Here is a 21,216-nt window from a genome sequence, read left to right as displayed (position 1 = left end):
AAACTCGCGGAGCTACGACTAAGGTAACATATGGAGATGACTAACTTAATCGTTCGAATACTAAACATAAGGAAAACCTTACGGAATATATGACTACATTAACCAATAGAACATGATTAGTATAGCCGTTCATATACTCAACACAAGAACTTGTGGAATATATGAAAACTCAACTAGATTAATTACAAGAAAACCTATAACTAATCCAAATGGAATACAAACAACTAAACTAATCACAAAAGAAATTAATTTAATTATTTGGGCTCAACATAAGCGAACTTACGGAACCCCGGCTAAGTTCGTCATAGGACATGCAACCTTAACCGTACATGTACTCAACATAATAAGGAAAACTTATGGAGTAAAAGCTAAATAACCAAACAAGTTGATTAATTTAGTTCCTAATGCTCAACATATATCATCTTACGGAACAACCAACCAAGCTAATCAAAGATAATCAACTTAGTCGTATCGTGCTCAACATAAGACACCCAATGGAGTCTTCACGGTAAACAAAAGATGGATCAATAAAGATCAAAACCGTGGATAACATACAAGGATCTATTTTATCTTTCCATCACTATATGCATAATGACATAATAGACTTTATCCTTGTCATACAAAATATTTCATCCTATTTTCCATCAAATAAATTGACTACATAGGCATAAATTTTGTATTTGTCAAAAGTCCACTCGTTCTTTCATTAATACGAATACCGATTCGTGGACGACTTTACTTTTGACAGTCATATGGGACCTTCAAGTTCACAGACGCAAACAATACATATCCCATAAGAATATTACAATACTTCAAAACAGATTAATACTGCAATGATAACATCCTCCAAATATTTTTAGAATTTAAAACAATAAACCTAAAAAATAATAACATGAGAAGATGAAAACAAAAACAGCTACGTGTAGTCATAATCATCGCTATTCAAAGCACTAGTTATTCTTCCAACTAATCCAAAAAGAAGACATCCTAGGCGACAATATCTTTGAGAAATTCAGCATCATTCCCAAACTCCTCGTTGTCAACAGCCATTGGAGCATACTATTCGCGAAGATTCGAGTTAATATCAACGAACTGTCTTGGCTGATTATGTCGAACCAGGGCTCTCTGAATTTCCAAAAACCTTGAAACAAAAGCCTTTATTTTACGAATCTCCTTTTTTACTTCCTTCAACTCATCAAGAACATCGGAAAACTTATGAGAGTTAGAAGGCACATCCTTTGGCTTTCTTGTATTCCTCCTTTTTCTTCTCAAGGACGGAGTTACTGGAGATTTTTCTTTTTCCTTGATTGATGGCTTAACATTCATGTTTACATCTTTTCTCTCCATAGACACGATGCTTTGAGACAGTTATAACCAACTGATTTTTGTGGATGGAATTCACAATCTCATTAAGCAGTCTTGAGATATAAAGAATATCAAAAAGGAAAAACGAATGTAGGATTTGAAACCTATAAACAGGTTCGTGGACATTCAACTCATTACCCTATAAAGAGTAGAATTGTAAACCTAAGAAAAACACCCTTTCTTAAAGCATGTACGTTCACAATCTTGTCTCTTTTGATCAGGCACATGAGACAAGATTTACCAATCAACACAATTAATTTGTGCTGTGGTGAACAACAATTTGTCCACCATTTTCCTCATGAGAGGAATCTTCAGGCTTCTGTCTATCAAAACGATTTGACCGTATTTTCTTTTCAAATGGTCTTATTTTATCCCTGGAAACCAACTTCTTAGATGAAGATAAGATCCTACATACCTCGGCGGTCTTCTGAGCAAGTTTTAGACTCCTTGCTAATCGATCTGCTCTTCGTTGAAGTTTGTTTGCGTGCCTTATTTGGTGCTTGTATTTGTAACACCTTGATAGTTCATGTCCCTTTATCGAACAAAACGAACACGTCAATCTTGGATAGTATTCAGGCATCTGAGATATGCAAGTAGCTAGACATACAGTTGATCCTAAAATATCACTGATAGGGTTTCCAGTTACCGGATTCAGAGAATCTTCCAGCTTGATTGGGGTTCCTTCTTCTCCAAACCCATCGAGGTTGATATATGTGTTGCTACATGTATCAAAATCAATGTTTTCACAAAGAAGCTCTACACTTGATTTCCTATCTTCATCAGAATCATAGGTTTCAGATATTTTATCAAGTGTTACAGCTAGACCTTTGTTCCCAGTGTATTTTCTATGATTTGGGCATTCGTTAGCAAAATAACCAAAACCCTTACACTTAAAGCACTGAGGCATGTCCTCGTCATCAGCCTCGTCAGCATCCCTGTTTTCAGGAGGTACGCGACCGTGAGGTTTTTCTGATGACTTAGGTTTGTCTCTTGAAAACCGTTTACTTCTCTTCAACAGAAGATCCCTAAACTGTCTTGTGATCAAGGAGACTGATTTATCAAGATCTTCATCTGAAAAATCATCCTCAGACTGATCATCCTCAGATACATGAACACTTTTACCTTTGACAAGTAATTTAGTGTTCTTCTGTACTTTAAAGGCAACATCCTTACCGACTTTGGATGTATGCTCATTGTCAAAGATCTTAAGCTTCCCAACCAAGGTGTTTCTGGAAAGATTATTGAGGTTATTCCCCTCAACGATGGAACGCTTCTTAGACTCGTATCTAGATGGCAGCGATCTGAGAATTTTCATCACAATGTCCTTTTCAGGAATAGTCTTACCCAATGCAAAAGATGCATTAACAATTTCAGACACTTTATGATTAAACTCATCAAATGTTTCTTCATCTGCCATATGAAGGTTCTCCCAATCGGAATTAAGGTTTTGAAGCCTAGCATCCTTTTTACTGGAGTTGCCTTCAAATACGGTTTCTAAGATATCCCAAGCATCTTTAGATCTAGTGCAATTCGTCACATGATGCTGAATATTTGGGGTAATGGCATGTATGATAGCATTCAAACCGTCGGAATTTTGATTTGTAGCAGATATCTCAACAGCGATGTATTCACCAATAGGTTTGGGAACATTTACATCACCGACTGCCACAATGGGAACATCATAGCCATTAACAACATATACCAATGATTGAAAATCACGCGATTGAAGAAAAGCTCGCATAACAATTTTCCACCATAAGTAATTGGAGCCATTGAAGACTGGTGGTACGTTAATAGAGATAACACCTATGTACATAGAGTCAGATCGCTACAAACACATACTTTTGAGGTCTTTAATGTATTTGCCTTCTCTGATACCAATTGAAAAAGTGGTGGTATAACAACACCACCCAATATTTCACTTAGCAATTTGTATGTACTAACTCCGAAATACTTTGCTAGAGAATCAACTAGACAGTCAGAATCAATCTAGATAAAAAGTATCTCAAGGAGTTATTATCTCTCACTTGTTTTGATTTACTAAAGCTAAAACAATAGCGAGTCTTTTAATCAAACACAAAGACTACTTGGACGGTACTAAAGACCAATGTCCAAGGATCAATCAATATCATTCAACAACCAAAGGTTGGATTTCCAATTGATGATCTTAAAGCACAACCTGTATTATTTCAATTATATAAAAATATAATGCGGAAAAGAAATAACACAGACACCAGAAGTTTTATTAACGAGGAAACCGCAAATGCAGAAAAATTCCGGGACCTAGTCCAAATTGAATACAGACTATATTAAGCCGCTACAGACACTATCCTATTACAAGATAACTTCGGATTGGACTATAGTTGAACCCCAATCAGTCTCCCACCGATCCAAGGTACATTTGTACTCCCTACGCCTCTGATCCCAGCAGGACACTGCGCACTTGATTCCCTTAGGTGATCTCACCCACAACCAAGAGTTGCTGCAAACCAAAATCTCAGACTTGATAATAAACCAATCTGTCTCACACAGAAAAGTCTATCAAAGGATAAAGCTGTCTCCCACAGATAAACCCTAGGTTTTGTTCCTTCTTTAGATATAAAATCAAAATAACAGGAACCAATTGATAATTCAGTCTTATATTCCCGAAGAACATCCTAGATTAATCAATCACATCTCAACAAGCCTTCCTGACAATACATGTGGTTTGTCAAGGAATCACAAACTGTGAGACGAAGATGTTTGTGACTTCTTTATCTTTCCTATCGGAGAACTCTCAAGATCTCAAGCCAATCAATAAATTGTACTCGTACGATAGAAGATGCAAGATCAGATCACACAACTACGATAAAAGTAGTATCGGTCTTGCTTCACAATCCCAATGAAGTCTTTCAGTCGTTAACCTGGTTTTAGAAGAAGAAAACCAAAGGTGAAAGGAGAATCGACTCTAGCGAGCGCAGTAGTATCACACAGACGTGTGGGGATCAGTTTTGCCCAATGCTAGATGTCTCTTTTATATAGCCTTCAAATCAGGGTTTTGCCTTAGGTACAAAGCAATCCATATTCACCGTTAGATGAAAACCTGATTTAAATTCAAGCTAATATTTCTCAACCGTTAGATCGAAAACTTAGCTTGTCACACACACTTGTGGTAGACGTTTACTGGGTTCGTGAAAACCATGCCCAAACGTGTACGTGTATGTTGGTTCAACATAGTAACCCAAAAGGTTAGCCATATGAGCATTTCATATTAACTTTGTTCTTCTTCACCATAACTGACTAATTTGTTCAATTGCTATGGGATCTTATGTAACTTCACAAGACACAATTGAAACAAAGATGATTTGATTCGATTGAATCGGCTCATGAACTTTATATCCACGGTTTGCATAATGCATTCCTTAGTAATTTAAGTTTCATGTTCATAGCATATCTTTAGATCATAACCTCTTAAGCTCACAAACAAGTTCGCGGACTTAAGACAACCGGTTGAGTTTTCCAAACACAAATCTCGGAAAGAGAAGTTCCTCCAGTTCGCGGACTGAGTTCGCCGACTTGCGTTTCACGAATGAATTTGGAATCCCAGCAGAAATTCTCGGTACAAGAACTTCCGACAGTTCATGGACTGAGTTCGCGGACTGGGTTCGCGGACTTGGCAAAGCCAACTCTTCCGGTTTCACCCAATCAACAAAGTTTGAAAACTTCGGATTAAGGAATACATGGTTATGTAATCTAAACTCTTATTCTAACCATTGAGACATTCTCAGAGGACGTTATATAGCCGTTATTCACAGACCGTTTCGCGTTAAAACAATTCTCAAAGTGATTGAAACATTTCATGACTTTCTTCACTAGGTGAAGATAAACTTGATCAAAGCGAAACACTTTACCAACACACGACTTCGAGATAAATATAAGTAGAGTATACTCATCTCGAAATATAAAATGTGTATGATCCAGTCTATGTAGCATACGAATTTTGTCTCATAAGAAGTAGGAGATAGAATAGATAGACTTTTGAGTGATAGATAAGTTTAATTTTCCACATACCTTTTTGTTGATGAAGTTCCACGGTTCCTTGAGTAGATCTCCGTCATTGTATGATGAATCTCCATGAAGTCCTTGAGCTAAGCTACACTTTTCTATCCTAGTCCGAGACTTAACTATAATAGACTAGAAATCAAGACTCATAGTTTTGATCGCTAACACTGACAAACATGCCTGATATAGAAACGCATGCGAGGTCGACCGAGCTATGCTCTAATAGTGGGCCATTGCCCCTTCCCTTCTTCTCCTGAGTAATAACCATTCTTTTACGGGTAGTACTTATTTAGGTACATTGCATTCCAAGGGTGTTGCAATACTTCTCCTTTGAGATTTCTTAGGTAGTATGAACCCTTTCCGTAAATATCGTGTATGATGTAGGGTGTGTCCCATGTCGGAGCTAGTTTTCCCCACTCTTTCTTCCTTTGATATAGTGGTATTTAACGTAGTACGTATTCTTCAACCAAAAAGTTTCTAGGAATTACCCGTTTGTTGTATTCACGAGCCAGACTTCGTTGGTAGTTCACCATCCTTTACAAATCCACTTCCCGCCTTTCTTCAAGGTCATCAAGTTTTTCTAGCATAAAATCTGTTGTCAGGTTCTTTTCCCATGCCTCTGTCTTTGTTGTTGGCAGTATTATCTCCGTTGGGATGACTGTTTCGGCTTCATAGGTTAGCAAGAACAGAGTTTCTCCCGTGGGTGCCCTTCTTGTGGTGCGGTAGGCCCACAAGACATTGTGTATCTGCTCGCACCATCTTTTCTTGTATGCCCCCAGCTTCTTTTTAAAGTTCAATTCTATCGTCTTGTTAGTGGCCTCCACTTGTCCGTTGCTCTTAGGATATATTGGAGTAGACTTGTTATTCTGAATGTTGAAGGCGTTAAATAACATGTCTATGTTATTTCCTTCCAACTGTTTTCCATTCTCAGAGACTATGGAGGCTGGTATCCCGAACCTGCAGATGATTTGCTCAAAAATGAATTTAAAGACATTTGTGTCCCTAATTCTTGCCAAAGCCCTTGCTTCCACCCATTTGGTGAAATAATCCGTAGCTACGATAAGGTATCTTATTTTGACGTCCCCTCTATCAAGGGTCCAACAATGTCAACTCCCCATTTGGCGAATGGACATGGGATGAAGACCTAGTATCCTTGCATTTTGGCTTTAATCTTCCTGGCATAGCGTTGGCATCTTTCGCAACGCCTTGCTATGTTCTTTGCATCTTCGTCCATGCTTAGCCAATAGTATCCTTGCATTTTGGCTTTGATTGCCAAAGACTTTTTTCCGCTATGATTGCCAGCTTCTCCGCTGTGAATATCATGCAGTATTCTTCTAGCTTCGCTTTGTGAGAGTCACCGCATCAAAGGTCCAAGAAATGACCTTCTATACAGTATTCCGTCCCATAGGTTGTACATTGCTTCCTTTGATTCGAGTTTTCGAGCTTCTTTGACATCTGCGGGTAAGGTACCTTTGTCAAGGTACTGGTGAATTGAAATTCTCCGATCGTCCTCTGCTTTGTCCCCGTTGCTTCCGTCTGACATGGGTTGATCTTTGTCAGACTCGTCGGCTTTGTTATGGGTTCTTCCATTCCTTCATTTTATTTTTCTTTCTTTGCTTCTCTCATGGCCCTGGTCTGGACGACCAAGGTTTCCTCAGCTCGGAGGTTAGTCCTTCTATCGAAGATTCATAAATCCTCCCAATTTGGACCGAGGTAGTATTTCTGTCCCTCAGCATTGATGATATAAATGTTAAGGCATATGCGTGTCTGTTGTCTTTTCGACAGACATGTCTGAAAGTGACCTTGTTGATCTTTGATGCATGCTTCTGTGCTAGATTTAGGTACGAAGATAGTATTGGATCCAGAGTTTGGTATTTGAGCTCTATTTATCTAATGACTAATTGTGAGTCACTAGTCAAACGAACATCTGATAATCTCAGCTCATGTGCTAAGCGTAGGCCGTGAATGACTGCCTCATATTCCGTGATGTTGTTAGTGTATTGTTCGAATTCTAACCTGGATGCATAGATGAGTCGGTCTCCGGTAGGGGTTGTTATTACGATCCCTATACCTTCACCTTCTCCTTTGGAGGAGTCATCTACGAATATCTCCCACCTTTGTGAGTTTTGCGGTTCCAAGGGGTCTTCTGGTTCCGTCTTGTCTTCCTCCATTCCTGGGATGTCGTCTATCTCTACTTCTTCATTCAGAGGTAGGTCCGCCAAGAAGTCTGCTAAGATTTGTGATTTCTCCGCTTTCCTGGTTTCGAAGATTATGTGAAACTGTTTGATCATGGCATTCCATTTTTCCACTCTTCCAATCTTCTCCGTGATGTTGAGGATTTGACTTATCTGAGCCTTTGTGAAAACTCGGATGGTGTGTGCATCGAAATATATCCTTAGCTTTTGTATTGCGACTACTAAGGCATATATGAGTTGTTCCACCTTGGTGTAATTGCGCTCCGCTGAACTGAGTGTCTTGTTGATGTAGTATACGGGTTTTATCCTTGCCCTTGGTTTCGTACCAATACTGCACTCACAGGGTAGCTTGTTGCTTCTAGGTATAGGGTGAGTATTTCACCTGGCTTCGGTTTCTGCAGGATGGGTATTGATACTAAGTACTCTTTGATTTTGTGAAAAGCTTGTTCGCACTCTTCGGTCCATGTAAACCTGCTTCCTTTTCTTAGTTTGTCAAAAAATGTTTTGCATTTATCTGACGACCTTGATATGAATCTTCCCATGGAATCTAAAATTCCATTTAGCTTCTGTACTCCTTTTAGAGTTTGTGGAGATGGCATCTCCATTATTGCTCTAACCCTTTCGGGGTCTACTTCGATTCCTCGTTTGGTGACCAAGTAACCCAAGAATTTTCCTGAGGTAACTCTGAACGTGCATTTGTCCGGGTTCACCTTCATGTGGAAGTTCCTCATGGCTTCAAATATCTCCCTTAGATATGAGAGGTGGTTTTTTTCTTCTTTGCTCTTGACGAGCATGTCGTCCACGTAGACCTCCAGTATTTTGCCTATACATGGTTTGAAGATTTTGTCTACTAATCGTTGGTATGTTTCCCCCGCGTTATTTAGTTCAAAAGGCATCCTTGTATAGCAATACAGGACTCGTGGGGGTAAAGAACGCAGTTTGCTGCTGATCTTCTTCCGCAAGGGATATTTGGTTATAGAGTATCCATCCATGCAAGATATCCTTTGGTGGCCTTCGGTTGCGTTGACCAGCTGGTCAATATTCGGGAGTGGGTAACTTCCTTTGGGGCACGCTTTGTTAAGATTGCTGAAGTCGATACAAATGCATACACCTCTGTTTTTCTTACGAACAATGACCATGTTGGATATCCACGTGGGATATTTGACTTCTCGTATGAATCCAGCTGTAAATAGCTTTTGCAACTCTTTTTCTACCCCTTCGTGGTAGATATCCGCCACTTTACGTATGCATTGTTTGAACGGAGGTATCTCCGGTCTGAGCCGAAGGTGGTGTGAGACCAAATTCGGATCAATTCCTGGCATGTCTTCCATTGACCGCGCAAAGACATCTGCGTACTCTTTTAGTAAACTTTGTAGTTGCACCTCCTCTTCCTCTTCAAGTAAGGTTCCGATGTTAAGCATCTTTGGTTCTGCCTCTGTCCCGATGTTTATTTTCTTCGTTGGTTCCACCGGTGAGCAGTTTTGTTGTTGATGTCGTCGAGGAGTGATTTTCTGTAATTGTCATTTGGTAGAGACATCCGCGCCCGGGGTGGCAGAGGTACTTGTCTCGGGTGCTGAGACGGCTGTGGGTACTAAGGAGGCTCCGTCCTGTGCTGCCTTTGTGTTTGCCTTGCATCTTTTTCTTTCGTGTTGTTGAGCAGCAGTTCTCTCCTCGTTGAGTCTGATTTTCGCTATATTGCATAGCCTTGTATTTTGATGGTCGCCTTTGATTTCCATTTCACCCATAGGTGTAGGAAAGCGTAGGTACTAGTGATATGTCGAAGCTGTTCCCCGCAATCTGTGGACCCATAGTCTTCCCATGATTACATTGTAGGGCGAAGGTGCTTCCACCACACAGAAGCGTGTGTTGGTTACTAAGGGTCCTGCATGTACCTGCAAGACAATCTATCTGCTCTGCTGTCAAACCCATGCGTAGGTAGGGTTCGTAAAATAGCACATTTAACGAACTTCCCCCATCCACTAGGACCTTCTAACATTCCATCCGTGTATTGGAAGAGTGATCACCATTGGATCGTTGTGCATTTCAACCTCCTCGTTGACGTCCTTTGTTGAGAAGGTTAATGATGTGGCCATCCATTCCTCCCAAGTGCTAGTGGGTGGTCCACTTAGATTGAACACCTCATGGGATTCAATCTTTTTTCTGTTTCTAGCTAACTCGAGGATGTCTTCGAGCATTTATTCTTGACCTCCGTTGGAGAAGGTGATCATGTTGATGTATTTGCCGTTTTGAGGTAGTTCTACCCTTTTCTTTAGGGTCTCCTCGGTCTCCGCTGGCTGTAGCTGTTTGTACTCCATGAATTTGCCTTCGTCGACGAATCTTTGGATCACGTTTCTTAGGTGGTAACATGTATTAGTGGTATGTCCGTAATATTGGTGGTATGCACAGTACTCCTTAGCTTCCTTCGTCTTTTATGTCTAGTTTCCCCTAGTATTAGGGTAAGGAAAGCCTGGCTTTGCTCCCTCCTTGCTTAGGATGTGAGATAAAGTTGTATTTAATTTCGTGTAGATTCTATCCATAAATTCTTCTCTTCCTTTGCTTCTTTTTCCATCTCCGTGTTTGGATCGTTTGTCTCGAGAGCTAGTCCTGCACCCGGCTTTATTTTGTCGCTTAGGTACCTACGGAATTGGTTCCAGAGAGTTAGTTCGCTGCGGAGCTATTGTCATCTTTACTTGTGCCCTGGGGTTGTCCTTCTGGATTTCTTCGAGTCTGATGTAACGATCTTGGACAACCCTGAGCTCGCCTTAGGAGTCGAGGTATCTGTTGTGAAGCTCAACGAAGATGGCTGAGGTTCTATCAAGTTCGTACTTATAGCAGTTGATGCTAATTTCTGGATTGATTTTCCCAATTGCTGGCATGTCTTTTGCCACATGTCCGTGTACTACATCAGTGTTTCCCGGGGTCCGATAGCTAAAGCAAATAGCCTATTTAACCCCGCCTTTGTTGATTTATTGTACATATATGTCTCCAAAAACAACGTAGACAATTGCTCGAAGGAGTCATATGAGTTTGATGGTAAGTTGTCATACCAGGCTAGTTCTTATCTCGTTAAGCTTGCCGGAAAGTACCTACAAAGTACCACCTCGTTTCTTTCCCAATGGGCAAGGACACGAGTGTAATACCGTAGGTGGGCTGCGGGATCTGAGGTACCGTTGTATGCTTGGAACGTAGGTACCGGGCATTTAGGAGGGATGGGTTCCCTCAAAATGCTAAAAGATAGTGGGGACTGGTTGCCTCTTGTAGCACTTATTCTAATCTTGTGCCTGCATGGCCAGTTTTTAGGCCTTGTATCTCCTTCCGCATATTCTCCATTTGCTCCATGACCATGTTCACACTGTGAGCACCTTTGGAAAATGCTTCGTCGTAGTAGGACTGAGAAGGTTTGTATGTTGAATCTGTTTCGTCTGGATCATGATGCGCTCTCCTTGCTCCCTTAGGTTGATTCGTATTTGGGGGATTGAGGTCCACCATTCGTCTTCCTGAGATAGCTCCGTTATCACGCCTCTGGGGTGGAGGGTGAGTTTGGGAACTTTCGATTTGTATGTCCAGCATACCTTTGAGGTTCTGGTTCTCTTGGGACACCTCGTGCATTGCATCTTAGTTTTCCTTGTTACGGACTAACAAAGCTGCTATTTGTTCCGCCATTTGATCTTCGTTGTGGGCTCCACCTCCCTGAGGAGTGCTGTCGGCTGGATCTTCAGAGTTTTCCGCTCATTCGTCTATAATTGGCGCGTCTGGATCTATCTGAACTGGGGTTAGGTTTCCCAACTCTCGTCCCGTAGGGGCTAAGGTTCTGGGTAACCCTGTGTCGGCCGCAGGTGGGTTTGTAGTGGTAGCATGCTCCGGTAACGGCATGTTGTAGATTGGTTGAGCTCCCGATGTCTGCCCCATCCCTTCAGCAGGAATAGGTGATTTTTTAGCAATTGTTCTTCTTGCTATCTCGCTTTGTCCGTCCTCTGCTTCATTCCTTTGATTTTCTTAAGACGGCTTTTGGGATCTCCCTCTGGTGATTGCTGGTCGTGAGCTTGTTGTTACATCAGTTGGTTTCTGCATGCCTTCGGATTTTGTTATCCTGCGGTCACAGAAAAAGGCGAGGAAGTCTGCTACTTGGGTACCTTCATTAAAAGTAGCAATTAATGCTCTGACACAGAAGACAGCTAAGTAGCTTTTTCAGAAAAATGACTGAAATAATGTTTTTGACAGACGAGTATTAAATGTTTATGACACCCTTGGAAAAGAAAACCTTAAAACGTTGAAAGCCAAAAAGAAAGGGTGTCAGATCTCGCAAATAAAGGCTATTAAATGCGTTTTAGAAGACCTTTTTTCCTTAAAATTTCACTGAGATTCCTCTGTCAGTCAAAGGTTCTCAGATCCAAAATATGTTATGTTAAAAAAGGGTCGTTTTAGTATAAAACAAAGATTTTGGCATGTTGTGAGTACGCTTTATGAAAAATTTTGTATAGATCTGTGACAGGGTACATTTTTCGAGGCTATGAACTCAAAAAACACACACAAACAATGTATGAACAAATCACTAGAGAGTGAGATTCATTGATTTGGAACACAGATCCCTTCGTTTCAGAAGATGCATAAGTAAAATGTAAAGTTATGTCTAAACTCAAGTTCGTGAGCAAAACACGGTGGGCGCAAAATTTTGACTACTCGTTTTCCCTTAGTCTACGTAAAGTATACAACTCAGAGGATCTGATGCTAAGTAATATCGATACCTCTGTTGAACTGATAATGCTAAGTAATGAATGATAACAAGATCACAATAATAACGAAGAACACAAAAATAATGTAAAAGCTTCTAAGTTATCATGAGACACAAAAGATTTACGTGGTTCTACATTTGTCTACGTCCACGGGGTAATGAGTGATTGTTTTTGTATTAAGTTGTGATGGTTACAAAGATCTTAAATGCTTCCCAAATTAACAGAGAGAAATCAAGTGGTAGTAAATACTTAAGTTCTAAACATTAAAGAGGTATAAGCTTAAGACTAGATCTTCTCTCCTAGATATTGAATGCCTTTAGTTTTTTGGTGAGGCTTGGTATTTATATCCCATTCTGCTCCAGATATATCTTTGCTTCCTCTGGGTCCATCGTCTGCTGATATACCTTTCGTACCAATGGTATCTTCGTCCACCGCGTACCTTCTCTAGTCGTATTCCGCCACCTCATATGGCCCACGTTCCTTCGGGAACTACCCAACCTTAGTACAGGCTGTACCTTCGTTCACCGCCAGCTTCCGCCAATCGGGTTCTGCCACGCCTTCTCTCTACAGGTGCTTTGATCCATGCGTGTAGATAAGAGATTTGTGCATTTAATGCTGATTATATGCGTCATCTAAATCTGTCCCTTCGCCAGCTGCCTCTTTGTAGACTAGAATTTTACTATTCTCATCTCAACCGTCAAGGCCTCCCTTCTTGGGGCGAGATAAAGTAGATCTACGGAGGTGTCTTTTGTTACTCAGGCCTCTCTGTCCAGCGAAGGCTACACAGTTAAATTTGTATGTGACCACTAAGATCATGACACGTGCACCACAGAATATTGGTATTCACACAAACAAAGCGCCTGGTTTATGGTTTTATTTGAATTGATAGATAACCATTATCTACGAGGGTTTTGGATTATTCTTTTGGAATGATTTTTTTTAGAATAATGTTGTTTTGGTTATGACTGTAAGTAGCATAAGTACCCCGGGACAGCTATGGAATTGTGAATGTTGTGCGACAGTAGAAAGCATGAAATGAAACATGGGAACAATATGAATATCGGTTTTTATCATCTCCGTGAAGATTTGAAGTAGTAGAACATATATTTTTCCTAACAAGACTTACTCGGTTTTTTGGATCTCCTAACGGAACTGGATCTCCCGGGTGCAAGTCCGAGTTTTGTGGTAAGCACCGCCGTGATTGTGGAAAGTCCCCAGTCGTCCATGAGTCACCTGATAACCGAGTCGTCGATCCCTGGGCGGATCGTTTGCTTCTACCATCTTGGAAGTCCCCAGTCACCTCTTGTCGTGTCATGACTGGTAACTGAGTCGCCTGGTAACTGAGTCGCCGACCCCTGAGCGGATCGTTTGCTTCTACCACCTTGATGTCTGGGCTGAAGTATAAGATTGGGAGATGGAAATCGATATTGTAACCGAGAGATTAATCTCCCACTGTGGTCGCCAATTGTTTGAGGGTGAAAATAGTTTCTGCTGGTTTCGGTAATTTCGTGTGTTGTGGGTGAGAAACGAGTCTAAACCCTAAACAATATACTGCAAGGGAGTACTTTAGATTCGAGAGATCAATCTGTACAATTCCGGCTTAAACCAAGAAATGGCCGTTCGAGACTTGTTTCGGTCACAAAGTGGAGGAGAAGGGTTGGTTTTGGGGAGGGAAGCGAAGAGAGTGCTGAGACCAGAATAGTTGATTCTGGAAGAGTAGTTGTTTGACGACTTGTATCATAAAGTGAAAAGATAACAGATGGGAAAGCTAGCAAATGTTTTCTGAGTATTGTATGCTCCTGACCAGAACTTGTTGTTCGGTGGAAATAGATAAGACCTATTTATACAAGTCGAAGTGAAACGTGTTCTGGTCTCGTAAGAAATGGAAACGGATGAGTAAATGGGAGGATGTGGTAACCGGTAATGCCTGTAATTGATGTTCCATAATGAAGGAAAGCGTTTCACCATTACTCCCTGTATTTACTAACCGTCTTATTCTTATGACACTGTCTTGTAACGGGCGTAGTGTACGCCGCACACTGTAAACCGTCAAACCAATACCCTAATGAGCATCCCCCAGTTTGTGACATGTTTTGATATCTCGAGTGTTTTCGTAGAAAACGTGTAGCATGTTGCTACATATGGCTTGTCCAAAGGATTTGGCGTTTGTAGCCAAGTTGGTGCCGTGACCAAAGAATAGGCGTCGTAGCCAGGTTGGTGCCGTGACCAAAGAATAGGCGTCGTAGCCAGGTTGGTGCCGTGACCAAAGAATAGGCGTCGTAGCCAGGTTGGTGTCGTGACCAAAGAATAGGCGTCGTAGCCAGGTTGGTGTCGTGACCAAAGAATAGGCGTCGTAGCCAGGTTGGTGCCGTGATCAAAGAATAGGCGTCGTAGCCAGGTTGGTGTCCTCACTAGAGTGTTAATATTGCATCCAATACATTGCCATGAGTAGTTTGGTGGCAGGTTTGTAAGGATGAGATCGGCATCTCAGGAGGAAGGGTGGTCGTAGATCGTTGCAACCCTTCGTTTGAAACCAACGGCATGGTTGCAGCGCTTGCATGGTCTTGGCATAGTTAGGCGCGGCCAAAATTAGGGTTTGCATAAACCGTGATGTTTGGCTTTGGGCCGCAAGTTGCCATGCGTTTGGTGGCGAACTTGGACGGCTGAGATCTGCATCTCAGATGGAAGGGTGGTCGTTGATTGTTGCAACCCTTTGTTTGGTAGCCATCGGCATGGTTTAGGGCCGGCATGGCTTTGGCATAATGTAGGCACGACCAAAATTAGGGTTTTGGTAAACCGTGATGTTTGGCTTTGGCCCGCAAGTTTCCATGCGTTTGGTGGCGAACTTGGACGGATGATGTCTGCATCTCAGATGGAAGGGTAGCCATTGATTGTTGGAACCCTTCGTTTGGTAGCCATCGACATGGTTTAGGGACGGAATGGCTTTGGCATAATGTAGGCGCGGCCAAAATTAGGATTTTGGTAAAACCGTGATGTTTAGATTTGGGCCGCAAGTTGCCATGCGTTTGGTGGCGAACTTGGACGGTCGAGATCTGCATCTCAAATGGAAGGGTGGCCGTTGATTGTTGCAACTAGAGCTGGCAAACAAGCTGAAGCCCGCGGATTAACCCGTGCCCGGCCCGTGAAAACCCGAGCCCGGCTTGGCTTGGTCCTAAACAAGCCGGGCGCGGGTTGGAGAAATAGCGGCTTGTGAGAAAATGGGTTTACCCGTCCCGGCCCGTAAACCCGTCTTGTCCTATTAATTTCTACCGTACGATTATTACATTTAATCATGTTCGTTCATTTATGGTATAAATCTCAAAAAAAAACCTAAAAGATTTCATTTTGTTTCATTCCTTCTCCACTCTGCTCTATGCGCCTCCTTAGCACCACCTCCATCTTCTTTTTTCTTTCTTCTCTGCGTCTGTTCTTCTTTGCATGTGTAAATTAAAGCTTAACAATAATGAATTTCATCTCAAGTAACTGATGTGAGGATTTGCTTTTTCACTTTTCTTTTTCTTTCTGTTTCTGGGTTAAGTTTAAGTCGGCTAAGGGTTATGAGTTGGAGATTGAAAGTGCAAATGAGTGATTAAGGGTGGGTTTGAAAAGTAGAACATGAAGAATAACATTATCATACTAATAGTTAAGGTTTATTTCAATGAAGTACTGGAATTGAAAAATCCAGAAGAAATTAGGGCTTCAATTGAATTTGGGGTTTTATGAAATTGAGAAAATAATTGAGTTAATGATAGAAGGAGAAGACTAGGGTTTTGATTCAATTTAAGTTATTGGGTTAAGATGTATTGAATTCCTACAATAATTTTTGTTCTTTTTTGTTCATTCAATCAAAAATACAAAGAGGTAAAGCCTTTTTTTCGCCCCTTGTATGTCTAATGTTTGAAACATCTTGTTCTTATAGATGTTGGTTTTGTTTGTATACTCTTGGGATTTTAGTTACTAAAATCGAACCTATGTTCTTTCTCTCCAAATCTTATGTTGTTGTTGTTGTTATCTTCCGTTGGGTGTTGTTGGTGGGAGCTGCTAAGAGAGTAGGAGAAGGAATAATGGGCTTTGGTATCATTGATTGCTGCTTCCTAAAGTGTAGTTGTTGTTGCTGTTGATGTAGTTAACTGAAATGAGACGAAGATGTTCTGGGATCGAGAAGAAGACGGAGAAGGTGAGAAAGTTTGTTCGGGATTTTGTTGTGGTTTACGGAGCAACATAGAAAGCTTGCTGTTGATGTGAAGTAGATGGGATGGTCCGGATGGAGCTGCTGATGTCAATCGATTCCAAAATGGAAGATTGTGGAATCCTTTTTAGGGTTTTGAAGGATTAAATGGAAGAATTCGATGTGGGTTTGGAGATTGAGTTTCTACTGTTGAATGGTGAAAAGAACATAAAGAAAGGGATCTGAGAATTGGGATGAAATTGAGGTGGAATTAGAGTAATATCAGATATGGAAAATGGATTTTCGTCTGATTTTAGTTTGAATTGCAGCATGAGAATTTGAGGAAGATGGAAACTGAGAAGTGATGATGGGGAGTTTGAAAACGGAATTGTGGGATTATAAGAATCAAAAATAAGTTTTGAGTTGTGTTTACGATTTTTATCCTTGTAAATTGTGAGTTGGTGTTGACGATTTTTATCCTTGTAAATTGTAATTTGTCACAAATTAGCTTAATTAAGTTTTAATTAAACAAGCCGGGCTAACCCGTGAACCCGCAAGCTTTACCCGTTACGGGCACGGGTTGAAGAAATGACCACCCGTGAAGAATATCAACCCGCAGGTTTTGGCCCGTGTAAACCCGTACCCGTGTAACCCATAACAAGCCAGCCCCCCCCCGTTTGCCAGCTCTAGTTGCAACCCTTCGTTTGGTATCCATCGGCATGGTTTAGGACCGGCATGGCTTTGGAATAATGTAGGCGCGACCAAAATTAGGATTTTGGTAAAACCGTGATGTTTGGCTTTGGACCGCAAGTTGCCATGCGTTTGGTGGCGAACTTGGATGGCTGAGATCTGCATCTCAGATAAAAGTGGTCGTTGATTGTTACAACTCTTCATTTCTCTTCCATAGGTTGTTGGAAAAATCGTCGACTTACGTGGATCATATTTCCAATAATATCACTAGATATGCTATGGTTTATAACCTGAAACATAAAGATAATCAAACTAATTAATACTTAACCCAAAATTAAGAACTTAAGTCACTAAATTAAGTTATAAATGAATTAGAGAGAAGTTAGGTTGTACCTGAAAAAACCCATAATCCTCACAAGCTTTGGCAAGAGAGTCAAGAACTTGGAGCCGATTAGGACCTTGTAATTCAGCAAAATCAATGATGGGCAGTTTAAGGTTTAAACCAGATAAATTTGATACTACTTGATCTTCTTCATTGCTTCTTTGAGGGGCAGGAAATATGTATCTGTTAGGAACGTTAGCAATTCCAGTTTCACATAAATATTTAACTCCTTTGTTACGTATGATGCTTTCCGAGGATGAACTGCTATCTTCATTTTTCATTTCTATAACTTCACACCCAACATGAACTGGTAAGTAGTAGGTTTAAGCTAAGTTAGAGATCACAGAGAAATGTTATGAGCTGATGATGGAATGAAAAGGGATGGAATTCAATGATGTATTTATAGGGCAATGGTTGATGACGGTAGGGTCAAGGATACCTACAAACATGTACACAGAAAATGAGCACTTATACGCATGAAAAATAGAACTACAAAGAGTACTAGTTCCAGTATAACGACATGGGCTGACCTTTTGCAAATTTGTCCCGTCACTTGAGTATTGTAGCAGTTGCGAGTCCCTTCCAGAATTTTCTTTTCATATGCAAATTTCAATACTTGTAGGGAAACTTCTGTTTGATTGTTATCTGTGTCTCCAAATTCTACGTATATGGTCTCCGTATTTAGGAATGGATTTGCTTCTGACTTTTATTGTTTGTATGTCTTAGTCATATCGGCTGAGTTTTGTATATAACCAACACTAATACAATGTATTGGGCATATATAATCAAATGTCAACCCATAGAAGAAATGGTCCTTAATTTCACTTTGTATACCATTATTTTTATTGGTACTGTATTTTGATATATCCCATGTACATCGAACTCAATATTCTACTCCGTACTAAATATGTTGTCAGGAAATTGTCTTGCATGGGTTGGTACTCTGGGGAATGTTTCAAAACCCATTTCATAGTTTGATACTGAGGTTTGCCATTTAGCCACAAGTTAGTTTGATTTGTTCACCCCACAGGCCATTTCAATCTCCTCAAGGCTACCGGAAGTTCTCAATGGCTGTTGCGTATAAGTTTCGTGGATTAGCTGGATTAACTCCGATCACTATAATTACGTGCAACTCACAAACGGAAAAGGTTATATTGAAGAAAGTTATATAGTAAATTGGAAACTATGTTTCAATATGATAGTTGTCCACCTAAATAGAACTTGATGCACGAGAAATGGAAATGAAATAAAACGGTTCTCAGTAGAACCCTGCTACACACAAGGGCCACAAGTACTCTGGAACTGGAACTGGAATGCTGATGTCACTGTGATGATGCTGAAAGACGAAAACACAAACCCATAATAAATACTCAATTCTTCAAAGATTTTGTTTTGACTTGCCTCCAAAAGATCAGCACTTTCTTGAATCAAGAAAATCTTTCTCTTTAAGTTCACAATTAGAGATAAAATTAAAAAACGTAGCGAAGTCCGTGTCCAAATAACGCCTTGGATTCTCTTCATTGATGAGTGTTGGTGATGGTCTCACCATATTCTTGACTGGCATACTATGCAATGAAGCAACCGATGTTCTTGATCTGTTTGAATTCACTATTGCCCTATGTAATACACTCTTGTATCTTCCATTGCTGAATATCTGTTTACATATATAAAAAAAGAAAGTCAGTAATTAATTTTTTTGAAGTACAAGTTCATGCAGAAATGATGATGGTTTCATGAAATCATTAACTAACCTCAAGATGGTCACCAACATTGACAACGAAAGAATTTGGGATTGACTCAACCGTTAGCCATTGTCCTTCGTGTTGTATTTGAAGTCCTTCGACTTCATCTTGGAGGAGAAGAGTAAGAAACCCGTAATCGGAATGTGGTGGTATGCCAAGTGTGAGCTCTGGTTGTGGACAAGATGGGTAATGGTTGATAACCATAAGATGGCTTCCGTTTTCGAATTCCTGTGAAACAAATTCCTTCAAGGCCTCGTCATTTTCGTTGCTGTTATCCTCCGTGCTTTTAGGGATTATACCAAGGCTCTCTATAATGGCTTCCATGATCTTGAAAAACAAGAATTTGTTCTGCTTGGCGTACTCAAATATGGACTCACTGATTAACGAAAGATTTAGTCAGCATTCAACTTTGTAACAATGAGTAGATAATAATATAGTTAAACATGGGATACTGAAATAATTAATTAACAAACCTAAAATCTGAAGGAGAAATAGGCCAATGAGGTAGAGAATCTTCCATGGCATGACAATCAAGTTTCAAGAAATCTCTCCAACAAAAAACACTATCTTTACTTTGATTAAAACTAGTTCCATAACGGACCAGTGCTCGAAGATCAGTCGACATATACTTTGATCTCTCTTCCATAGGCTGTTGGAAAAATCTTCCACTTACATCAATGGTATTTTCAATAGTATCATTAGAAATGCCGTGGTTTATAACCTGAAATATAAAGAGCATCAAGCTCATTAGTACTTGAACCAAAAAATAAGAACTTAATTCATGAATAATGAATCAGAGAGTTAGGCGAGTAGTACCTGAAAAAAACCATAATTCTCAAGAGCTTTCGAAATAGAATGAAGTACATTCTGTCGATTAGGACCGTGTAATTCAGCAAAATCGATGACTGGCAACTTAAGGCTCAACAATACTTCATTTTCATTAATTCTTTGAGAAGCGGGAAATATGTATTTCTTAGGGACATTATCAATTCCATTTTCACATAAATGCTTAACTCCTTTGTTATATTTCTTCATACTTTCTGAAGACGGGATATCATCTTCTGGTTTTGTCTCCATAACTTTACACCCCATTCGTAAAAATTCCAGAAGAGACTGAGACAGAAATGCAATATGAGTAAGTTTAAGATGTGACTGAAGGCGAATGTTGGTGTTTCCGAATTAATTGAAGCAAGCAGTACTAGAATGAATGAAGTAAGTACTAGAAGATATTGATGATGAATGAAAATAAAGTGAAATATTGGTGTATTTATAGCGGGAAAATGTTGTGGGACAAACAAAAACAGAAATTTCAGTTAATTTTCATAGAATATTTTTTCTCGTATGACCAGTTTACGGAAAAGTACAACGAAGACCAGTTCTTCTGGTAAGCTAAGAATAGTAGTATAACGACACAGGCGACTTTTTGAGTTTGTCCTAGCTTTTCTGTATCTGTCCTTTTTATGTCCTTTTTATAGTACTACTGGGCTTGTGGGTGTGTAGTGTGGAGTTGTGGACGAGGTCTCCAAAATTTAGGAGTAGATTTGGTGCGTGTTTTTGCTCTCTGGTATTCATATTTCACAGTATGTCAACTGTGTACGTATCAAGTCCAAGTCGGATTGACTGAGTTTGTATACCGAGAACATCGAACCGTGTATAATATTACGATGAGTTTGTCAACGCGGTGATAGGAAATGGTCTGTGAAATATCAGGTATACCCGTTATCTTGAACCTTTCTGTGTACGGACACGAGAGATTTCTGAGAAATGAAGAAGTTGTCTCCCTAACTCTTTCAGAGTTCGGTTCTTGGTAAGGGGGATGATTTGCTATTGCCAATAGTAGGTTTGGGCACTATACATAGATGACCGAGTACCGAAGTTATTAAAATGATATAGAATCTGA

At 40.3% G+C, this 21,216-nt stretch overlaps 1 protein-coding gene across 1 annotated transcript; it reads right to left on the bottom strand.

Annotated features, from left to right (window-relative positions):
* Positions 1-18,821: 18,821 nt before the first annotated feature.
* Positions 18,822-20,418, bottom strand: LOC113308516 (protein DMR6-LIKE OXYGENASE 2-like). Its single transcript, XM_026556972.1, has 4 exons — positions 20,133-20,418; positions 19,790-20,037; positions 19,326-19,692; positions 18,822-19,228 (listed from the first exon to the last, which is right to left on the bottom strand). The coding sequence occupies exons 1-4, from the start codon at positions 20,406-20,408 to the stop codon at positions 18,986-18,988; spliced, it is 1,134 nt and encodes a 377-aa protein (XP_026412757.1). The 5' UTR covers positions 20,409-20,418; the 3' UTR covers positions 18,822-18,985.
* Between the last annotated feature and the right edge of the window lie 798 nt (positions 20,419-21,216).

The sequence above is a fragment of the Papaver somniferum genome, chromosome 9, assembly GCF_003573695.1.
Source record: "Papaver somniferum cultivar HN1 chromosome 9, ASM357369v1, whole genome shotgun sequence".
NCBI classification, from domain to species: Eukaryota; Viridiplantae; Streptophyta; class Magnoliopsida; order Ranunculales; family Papaveraceae; genus Papaver; species Papaver somniferum.
This window is presented reverse-complemented; position numbering and strand designations above follow the sequence as displayed.